The sequence below is a fragment of the Oryx dammah genome, unplaced genomic scaffold (assembly GCF_014754425.2).
Source record: "Oryx dammah isolate SB20612 unplaced genomic scaffold, SCBI_Odam_1.1 HiC_scaffold_24, whole genome shotgun sequence".
Classification (NCBI taxonomy): domain Eukaryota; kingdom Metazoa; phylum Chordata; class Mammalia; order Artiodactyla; family Bovidae; genus Oryx; species Oryx dammah.
Genome location: NW_024070208.1, coordinates 62,064,055 through 62,074,511, shown reverse-complemented (window position 1 = coordinate 62,074,511; position 10,457 = coordinate 62,064,055). Strand labels below are relative to the sequence as shown.

Here is a 10,457-nt window from a genome sequence, read left to right as displayed (position 1 = left end):
TTCTCCTATCAAGGTTGAGGGAACAGTGGTGAGGGGCAGAGATGGATATCCAGGACATTTATCAAAAATTTCCACTCCACATACATAGAGGTGATAATGTTGCCTAAACGAAAGACATGTTCTGAGTATGATGCTAAACTTGTTATGAATTGATTCGTAACTGCAATCATTAGTTTAGCTGCAAAGCATTTTGAATATTAGCATACAAATTATCTACATTTACATGAAATATATTTCTTTGAGATAATTTAAGTATCTACACTATAATCATATATATATAGATAAAAGTAAGATTTTGTAATCTCTACTGGGAGATATATTTGTATGAGATTATGCAACATATCAAATTGAACAAGCACAAAGAGTAAGCTTAGTTTGCATTCAAATTTTAATTGATGTCTGAAACGTTACATATGTTCTCCAAAATTCTATAGAAAGAATTTCCTGGGCTCCTTAATCCAATCATATACCACCGATATACCCAATTTAATTATTTATTCAGTATACCTGAAAACCCAAAATTCAGATATTCAAAACCACACAAATTATGTTCTATTGTATATGTCAATGTTTTGGCAGGAAATCATGCGGAAGGAGAAAAATAATTCATTTTTAAATTCTATACAGTTTCATGATTTTCTATGTTAAAATTTCAAGTTTATTAGGGCAAGGATAAGTTTCCTTTTATCCTCTTCATACACATGGGAAGAGTATAATTTAAAAATTAGAAATAACTTCTTTCTATAAATTATATAATTGTTTTTTTTTTGAGATTAAAAAAATGCTGGATACCTTACGAAGAGTAGAGGTAGAAATGAACCACCTACAGCGACAAGATTATATGAAATAGTGCTGGTTTGAAAACAATAATATTCTTTGTAAATCTTTGAAAAATACATCCACAAATTTTCTGGAAGCTACTTCTATTGTCCAGACCTACATTTTTTACTTCATGTAATTGTTGCCTCTTAGTTTTTATACATCAATTAAGAAATAAAACTTAGTTACATGGAGGATTCTACTTTGCCTTAATATTTTATAATTTGTACAACACTGCCATATCTACATACGATAATATTGTGAAAGCAATTTTAAAGAAAAATAACTCCCACTGTGAAGACAAAGTTAATAGCAACCTCAACTGTGAAGGCAAATACTAATATTTATATTTATCTTCTAATCCTGGATCTAACATGGAGGAGGTAGATGGAGAGTAAGAGATACATTGTTTCCATGATAATAGCATGACATTGTTTATTACTTCCCCTTTGGGGGAAAAAAAAATTTGGAAGGGAAAACTTGCACAGAACTGGGATAGTTTACTTCTCTTGGCCAAGGTAGTATTACTATTTTTTTTTAACTCCTTAGGGAAACTGTTACCACCTGTTCAATCTGAATTCAAGTAGTTACTGTCAATTTACTCATGGGTGAATGCTGCCTCTTTGTGGCAGAATGCCACGGAAAATGTTCCTTAAACAAAGTGCATGAACAGCCCTTGACATCGTATACATTGCAGGTGAGATTATGCGGACATGTACCAAACACCAATGAAGCATGTGGCTCTTTAAGGTTCAGATTAATCCACATATTTCCAACCCTTGAATATAATCTAATTCCCTTGCAAACCTTACTCAGACATGAACAGTTTATACTCACCAACATTTTGACATTTAGGATATAGATCAACTGGAGATAAAAGTACCCATCACAGTTGTTGCAGGTAGCTTTACACAGGGAAAACTATGCAAAATTGTAGACCAAATAAATAATACTGGTATGACAAAATACAAAATCAATATGCAGTACGTTACTTACCATGCTCCGCATGTTAGATGGATACTTCAGTAAGGAAAAGGAGTAAAGTTGAAATTTCATGAATGAGCACATTAAATTATACATTTAGATAACCATACTTGCCTGAACCAACAAGAGTGCAATTATATCAACTTGATCATTAGGGGACAGGGGAACATTTTAGGAATAGAAGTTAGCTACTGTCTTAAATTAATAATGGCGATTCATTAAATCACACAGCTATTTCTTTGCACTTAAGTAATCATTACTTCAGTCCCTCATATTTGACATAGTTATCAAGTGTTTATTCAGAAACTATTTAAAAAATTACATGTGCTGGGATACATGAGACTGTAACAACAGTAGCCCCATCTTACAGAGATCCTGTTTGTGGTATCATCATTGCTTGCTGCCCAGAGGGATAAAGACATTGTATAGAGATTTGTACAGTCCATCATTTGGTCTTCTGAGGTGCCAGCACAGTGGATCTGTACAAATGTAACTGGGTTTGGTTAAACAATCAAAAATTGGCTACAATAGTAGTCAAATCAATACATCATTTTGGTTGACTAATAAAAATACTTTTAAATCTTCTCTAATAAAACCAGAAATTTGCACATGATTCTCACTGGAATGGCCCAATTAATTGCCCTAAATATTTTTCTTTTATACATCATTGGGATACAATTTTTGTTTGTTTGTTTGTTTGTTTACTACAGATCCAATTGGGTGGGTTGCATTGACTTTTAAGATGTAAGTTCTCCATATTTTTAATAAGGTTTTAAATGCCTTCCTGATATCACTTCAGTTTGGGAAATACAGCTCCTGATCTAGTGCGACACCTCTGTGAAAATCATAGGCTAAATAGTGAAGGAAAGAGAAATGCTAAATGTGCATATAAAAATAGGTGCTACAATAAAATATTCGTATATTTCATCAATAAGTTATTTTGACTAATCAATTATGGATCATATAACTCTGTAATTTTAATGATTTGTCCACATCTATGGTGATCTTTTCGAGATCACAATACTTTTGATCTTTTAATTCAAATGTCCAGAATGCATACAAACACATCCTTTAAAAAGAAAGGAAAGGAATGAGAGAGGAGGGAGGCAGGGAGGCAGAGAAAGAGAGGAAGCAGAGAAGAAAGAGAGAGAGAATGGGGACGGAAAAAGACAGAGAAAGAAAAAACAAACTTTCTATTAAAGTTGGGGGGTGTGCTAATCTCTCCACAAAAGCCATCTAGACCCACCCGTGGCTCAAAGGGGGAGAGGGGAAGGGGAAAAGAGTAAAAGAGGAAGAGGAGAATCTATGCGCTCTCACCTTCCACCATTCTCAACACTTCCAACCACTACAAAAATGACTATGACCTTTAACAAGTCACCCGCGAAGCAAACTGCCCTCCATAAAGCCCTTCTCCTCGCCTCCCCCACACGCAAGAAGAGAAAGTGATGTGCCCAGTGTACACAAACGTTTCCCCGCGTGTGATATTAAAAGGAAATTGCACACCCTTTCAGTATCTTCCGCCGTAGCTGAGAATCTCGTGCCAAGGCACTTCACCCTAAACGTTGAAACAACACAATGAATCAAATGGGGTTCACGGTGTGTGTGTGTCTGCTCGCTTGTTTGTTTGAAATGCAAGAGCTCCAAAGGAGTTTCTTTGCCTTTTAGAACTGGCTAAAGGTGGTCTGTTTTTCCAGCACTTCGAGGTAGTCCGGCTCAACGTTTAGTTTAGCTTTTAGTTCCAGATACTCGTTCCGGTTGGGTTCTACAAAGACAGCACTGGCGGGGCTGTAGAGCACCGGTTCCCTCAGCCTGCTGTCCCCCGCCCCCGGGTGCAAATACTGATGGGGGCGTCTCAGGTCATAGTTGGGGGAGAAGGTGTAAGCAGCGGGGCTGCACGGGAATTTGGGGTATTCCGGGAGGCTGTTGCCAGCGGCGGTGGTGGCGCAGTGTTTGTCCGGTTCTAAAATGCCCCTGTAAAAGCGATCGGCGTCCTGCACCGGCGAGAGCAGGTCCTCCCGGGGCTCGATGGTGCTGACGCTATAGGCGGGGCTCCGCAAGTGGTGGCTTTCCCGCCTCTCGTCCTCCCCCGCCGGCTGCAGCTGCACCGGGGGCGGGGGCTGCGGCTGAGGCGGCGGCGGCTGCTGCTGCAGGTGGTGGTTGCTGCTGCTATAGGTGACCTTGAGCTCGTGCAGGTCTTTGTAATCCTCCACGGAGTTGCCCTCCCGCGAGCGGTAGATGGGGTTTTTGCACATGTGGCCCAAGGGGTGGGGGATGTACTCGTACACGTGGCCCGCGGGCGTCTTCACCTTGGGCAGCGCCGGCGCGCGGTGCTGCGCGTGCGCGTGCGGGTGGACCCCCGCGCTGCCGCCGCCGCCGCCGCCGCCTCCGCCGCCGCCGCCGTACACGCTGTACTGCATGTTGAAGGAGCTCACGTCGGAGTTGTGGGTGCTGGCGTGGTCGCTCTGGTGCTTCTTCCGGCGCTTCACGACGAGCACGAAGAGCCCCGCAGCCACGAAGACAGACATGATGAAAACCAGCAGCAGGCTGAGGATCAGCACCGACAAGGGCACCGACGACGCGGCGCCTCCGCCTGCGCCCAAGCCCGCGGGCGCCCCGGTGCCGTTCAGACGCACAGCAGGGGTCACCGCACTGGTCCTCGCGGGGACCTGGATGGACGAGGGCGCGGGCGTGGACACCACCACGTCCGAGTAGTCAGGGCACAGCAGCTCCGACTTAATGGAGCGCATATCCGTCTCGGCGAACTTCTTGGGCGACTTGCAGATGACCTCGTCCACCAGGACACCCGCTTTGAGCTGCTCCACCCACAGCTTCATGCCCACCACGTCGCAGGTACAATCCCAAGGGTTGTCGTGCAGGTCGATTTGGATGAGTGACGTCAGCTGGTCCAGGACTCCGCTCACCGGCAAGGAGGTGAAGTGGTTACTCCTGAGGTTGAGCCTCAGGAGAGTCAGGCCTGAGAAGACGCCTGAGGGCAAGGTCTGCAGGAGGTTGTTGTTCAGGAATAGCAGCTGGAGGTTTGGGACCGGGTCGAAAGTCCCAGGTTGAATCTCGCGGATGAGGTTGTATTGGAGGAAGAGATACTGCAGACTCTGCAGGCCGTAGAACAGCTCCGGGCTCAGCCGCTCGATCCTGTTGCCATTTAGGTAGAGGCGCCTCAGGTTGGTGAGGTCCCCGAAGGCGCGGTCCTGGATCGTGGAGATGCGGTTGTTGCCCAAGTGGAGGAGGTCTAGCCCTGTGGCCTCCAGGAAGTCACTCCTGCGCACCAGGGCGATGTAGTTCTCCGTCAGATACATTTTCTTGGGGTTGTAGGGCTTGGGCTGCAGCTCTGCGATGCTCTCGATCTTGCGCTCCTGGCAGTTGACGTTGAGGCCCAGATCGGAGATTTGCAGGTTGCAAGTGCACGCGGTGGGACACTCCAAAGGCACCGGAGATTTGGTCTGGTAGGCGATGCTGGGTCCATAGTTGCCATAGCCCAGGTCCTTGGAGGGCTGCCGAGAGGTGGGGCGCACCCTGGGCTTATTGGGTTGGCGAGTCCCTTTAGGGGGCTTCAAGGGGGGTTTGTAAACAGCAGAGGAAGAAGTGGCCACGGAATTCACCGAGGCCGGGGTGGTATGTAAGTACCCCGTGGTGCTCAGAGGCGTCTGCGGCCTCATCTCGTAGTCCGAAATAAGTTTCCTTGGGCAGAGTTCCTGCTTGGACACTTCGTCCAAGTCCCGGCCGTGTAAGCGGAAGGGGGTCTCACAAACCACATCCCCCACCAGGGCGGAGTAGGAGATGCTGTCTAACCAATCCTTCAGGGAGATCAGCTCACAGGAGCAATTCCAGGGGTTTTCCTCCAGTTGTAACTCCACGACTTTATCCATATGCTGCAAGAGCCCCACGTAGGGCAGAAGTTTCAGCCGGTTGCCCCGCAGGTCCAAGTGCGTTAACGGCACAAAACGGAAAAGGTTGTTGGGTAAACTGGACAAGAGATTGTCATTGAGAATAAGCACCTGCAACAAATGCAGTTTCCCAAAAGCGTTGGGTTCAATGACACTGATGTAATTGTAATCGACCTGTAGGTACTCCAGGCTCTCCAAGCCAAGGAAGGTATCATCACGCAGAAGTTCCAGTTTATTATTGTTCAGATGCAATCTCCTTAAACCTCGCAGCCCGTGGAAAGCCCCGGTCTCAATGTCCTGGATTACATTGCTCCCCAGATGCAAAATCGACGCCCCAGTGTAATTGACAAACTCATTGGGATAGAGACGACTCAAAAGGTTTCCAGACAACAAGAGGTGGTAGATTGGGAAACGGGGAGGGCTAATTTCTGAAAGGCTGATGATCCCCCGATTTTCACAGCTCACAGTTAAAATGCCGTCCTTTTCCTCACAAGGACATGCATTGTCACAGATTTCCCCATAATAATCGATGGTTTCTGCACACGAAAGGACGAGAGATGTTAGAGCAAACGCTAGAGTCTGCAGCATCCAGCTCTGCATTTTTCTGTGAAGATCCTGTTCCAAAGTTACTGGGGGGCAGCACGTGTGCATTTTATCTCCTGCAAGGGAGAGAGGGGGGAAAAAAAGGAAACAACAGAATATGACAAAAACTTAAGGGATCAATCAGAAAGTCTCTTTCCTTCCTAATACTGTTTTTCTGACATCCAGAAGGGGAGAGTATTGACACCCCACACCCCGAGGTACATGGACATTCTCTAGACTTTATTAAAATCTGATATTCACTTTGATTTAAAGGTTGATTTCATTTTCTAATGACAACAGGAACATGCTGCTCCTTACCAGACAAGGACAGGTTAGACAAAGTACCGTTTTAGTGTTCTTGCCTGCCCCCCCCCCCCACTTTCAAAACCAATCCATAAATATACATAAAATGGCTGTCAGTTCAGATTCAGGATTTAAATTTTAGAGAAAAGAAGTACCATTTTTATCAGTTTGCCCCCTCACCTATACCCAGTCCCTCTGCTTTTCTTTCAAAACCTCTTCAGTTAACAGTTCACCGTGAATGTCTCCCATTTTCACAGTTTTGCCCAGGAACCACAATACTTGGGCTATTTTAAACCACCGCTGGAAATGCCAGGATGGGAACCTAAAGAATACTTTTCACAGAGGCAAAAAGCATGCGAGATAAGGCATCAAAAGGCCCCAGAAGAAGCTCTTAAGACCAATTGTCTTCGGGAGCTTTGAGCATGGAGAAAAAGGAGAGCGCTTTCGCTTTGATGGTGGACTTCACTATCACGCTATTAAGCACATCAGCGTCCTAATTGCATGCACGGTGCCACTTAGCAGCGCCTCCCCGAGAGCGCCCTGCGTCCACTTCTCATTGATCATGTCAGCGACGCTACTAAACCGCATTTTTAAGCCACTGAAATAGTTCTACACGATGGATTACAAAGAACTCTGCGAAGGCATCCGCAATCCCGGAACAAGCTCCGGGTACCTGGAGTTTAAAGAAGGCGTTCCCACCGCTTACCCGGAATCAGCTAAAAGTAAACCCAGGAGCAGCGCCAAAGCCTCCCTCACCTCGGTCTCCGCGTCTCTTTGCCACGGTATGCAAAACTAACCCTACCAAATTAGCAAGGTTGGGACTGAGCTACCACCTCACCAACACCCCACCACTGGAGCTGCTTATTGTATTTAATTATCAAGGCTTTACTCCCCTTCACCCTCCACCTTCTTCCCTCAGAAAGGGGACGTGGGCTGATGAAGAGGCAAAATAGAAGGGAGAAAGGAAGAGAGGACAGCAAGTGATACAAGTCAGTGCTTTAATTAATATCCGAATTTCATCTCCCCAAGGAATCAATCTGACCCTCCTCTCCCTTTTCTTTCTGGCTTTCTTTTTGTCCCTTTAAAGGCTTCCTTCGACTTCCTACTTGGAGTCGACAGCAGCGCTCAGAAGGAAAGGACTTAAACGGAGCGAGTGTGTGCGAGTGTGTGTTGCGCTGGTTGGGGGAAGGAGGGGGAGAGGGAACATTCGGTAGAAATGCTGGGCTCTTGGAACCAATGCCTTTTTTCTCTGTCCAGCCTTGCTTGGCGCTGCCTCACCACCCCCGAAGTCTTATGTCGAATCACAACCCCTAACTAAAGACAAGACGGTTCTGAAGCACGGGTTCAAGCCTGGAGACCACGATCTGGATCCCCGAGTCGACTCCAGCCAGCGTTATGAAGAGCCCCTGCATTCGCACGCACGTGTGCAAGTGTGCCTGTGAATCATTCACGTGTGGTCACCCAGACGTGTCGAGACGAATGGGAACCCACAGTGTCTAAACCTTGCAACTATCTTCGACCTCCCAACGCAGCGACAAAACACTTGCTGGCTTGACAGCGGCACAGACACCCTCTATGAAAGCAAAACGTTTACCTTGAAATCGCCGTTCACCGCTGGATCACAGCGGCACAGCCATTCAGCGGGGGCTGGGTCCCCTCCCCCTCCCGCCCGGGGCTTCCTCGCCCCCATTCACCTCCCACCCGCTCTGACAGCCCATCGCCAAACGTGTCCAGCCGATATTAAACTTGAGCGTTTACAACTTTAATTCAGTTCTGGCTCGCCAGGGTCGAAGAGCTTCCCTCTCACCCCACTCCCGATTCCCTCCTCCCTGCTATCAAAGGAGCCTGAAAATTTGAGCAAATAAAGTTGAATGAGCCGGGCAAGGCTGACATTTCTGACTGGGAAACGCACCTCGGATGTAAATTCGCGGGGACGCTGCACATTCTGAGTCTCAGATTTTTTTCTTTTTTTTTTTTTCTTTTTTGGAGGGCGGGGGCGGGGAAGCTGTATCTGTTTCCCCCCTCCTGCCCACAAAGAATTAAACCCTGGATCGTCGTCCTAAGCATCTCAGCATGAAGCAGCGTGGGGCCGGGTGGGCTGAAGCCCGGCACCCAGGCCGGACCCGCGGCTCCGGGGTGCAGGTGCTCCCACGGCGGCCCCCAAGCAGGAGCCCCCGGAGTTCCAGAACGCGAGGCTCCCCCTCCCCCACCCCGCCCCAAAGCGAAGGCCGGGAAAAGGGAGGAAGGAGGGGCGGGAGGAGAGGGGAAGACAGCCACCCGGCCGCCACACACACACACACACACACACACACGCTGGAGCCTCTTCGGCAAAGTAAACGGCCGACTTACCCCGTCTCACATCTCCAAGGCCCACTCATCATAGCCACCCTTGCAAAAAGAAAAAAAAAAAAAAACCCAAAACCTCTTTGGAGTATGCACTAGGGCTCGGGAGTCCAGGCGGCGCGAGCACCGCGATCCCGGCGGCTGCGAGGAAAGAGGCGCCCGGACGCCGCCAGCCCCGGGCCGCCGCCGCCGTGGCGACCGAGGGTTCCGGGGCTCCCCGAAAGGCTCTCCCCGGCGCTCTCCGTGGTAGTTGGAGCGGGCAGCGGGGTGTGGGGGGACAGTCGGGGCGGGTGGTAGGGGGGGGAAACGATCGGGAGCGGCGGGCTGGGAAGGGAGGGGGAGGGGGCGGCGGAGGACCGGCGGTCTAGGCGCCGCGCTGTAGGGGCCGGGAGCCGGGCGGGGCGGGGAGAGAGCTGCTGGGCGGGAGCGGGTGGGGGGAGGAGGCGCGGAGCCCGAGGAGGGGGACGCCGAGCGGGCTTGCCTGCCTGGCCCCGGGCGGCCCAGCCAACGTGACGGTCAGCCTCGCCGAGCGCTCGCATCCGCTCACACTCAGGCTCACTAGCACACTCGCTCCCAAGCCCGCGCCACCGCGCGATCCTGGGTCCCCGGCATCGTCCGCTGCACCGGCCCCCTCGCCCCCCAGGCGGGTACTTACTGTTGCCATCTGCCTAGGGGCCAACTTTCTCTGTGCCAGCAGCGGCCGCCGCCCCCTCCAGCCGCCTCCGGCCCCTGGCACCCGCCGGCCTGGGTTCGCGCGGGCCGGCCCTCCCCTCCCCCCTGGGCTGTCCTCGCCGTCTTCACCACATTCCCCCCTGGTCAGTGGCGCACGCCCGGGGACGAGCCAGAGGGAGCGGGGCGCAGGGGTGTGCATGCATCGCCCGCCTTCTTCTTGCAGCGCACACTGTACATGGTAGAGAGGGGGCGAGCGAAGGTGGCACCGGCCCCTCAGCTGCTCCCGCGGCGGCTGCGGCTCCCGCGCCGTCCTCCGCCCCCCCTGCGCCGCGGCGACCACCGCACTGAGATCCCGCCGCCGGTGTCCCCGCGCCGAGCCCGCCGCCGCCGCGGCCCCTGATCAGTGGGTGGAAGGCTCCCGCATCCTCTTGGCCATTTCGTCGCTCCTGGTGTTTGCAGGGGCTTTTCCTCTATTCCTTCTCTGGATGCGGCGCACGATCTTCATTATTTGGGATTCTCTATCTCCGACATCCTTGAGGGACCAGGAGGGCAGGAACAGCGTTGTTCAAAGCCTGTGGCGTGTCCCGGCCGCCCGGCGGCTCTTAAACAAAAAAAAAGCCAAAACCAAAAAACTCAGAGAAAAGTCGCGTCTTCCCTCCCGGGCGGCGAGGAGGTGGCCACGCGGTAAGCTTCGCTGGGGTCTCTGAGGCAGCTGCTCCGGCGTGGGCGCAGGGCCCCGTCCGGTGCACTTGTTTATTGTCGCGCGGCTGGTGAGAGCCAAGCTGCAGCAGACATGATGGGCCCGGGGCGAAGCGGGCGCTCCGCGGCCGATAGATGGCAGCCGAGGGCGAA

General features: G+C 50.5%; 1 protein-coding gene across 3 annotated transcripts; it reads right to left on the bottom strand.

The window, feature by feature from the left end:
- Positions 1-370: 370 nt before the first annotated feature.
- SLITRK5 (SLIT and NTRK like family member 5) lies at positions 371-9,633 on the bottom strand. 3 transcript variants are annotated; one of them, XM_040267329.1, is made up of 2 exons: positions 9,589-9,633; positions 371-6,364 (listed from the first exon to the last, which is right to left on the bottom strand). In XM_040267329.1, the coding sequence occupies exon 2, from the start codon at positions 6,354-6,356 to the stop codon at positions 3,465-3,467; it is 2,892 nt and encodes a 963-aa protein (XP_040123263.1). In that variant the 5' UTR covers positions 6,357-6,364; positions 9,589-9,633; the 3' UTR covers positions 371-3,464. The 3 variants fall into 3 exon arrangements, with proteins under 3 accessions (XP_040123263.1, XP_040123262.1, XP_040123264.1); XM_040267328.1 differs by lacking the exon at positions 9,589-9,633 and adding an exon at positions 8,503-9,089; XM_040267330.1 differs by lacking the exon at positions 9,589-9,633 and adding an exon at positions 8,940-9,089.
- Between the last annotated feature and the right edge of the window lie 824 nt (positions 9,634-10,457).

Excerpts from the sequence above, each read along its gene's own strand:
- SLITRK5 (XM_040267329.1), bottom strand. The coding sequence starts at position 6,356 with ATGCACACGTGCTGCCCCCCAGTAACTTTGGAACAGGATCTTCACAGA.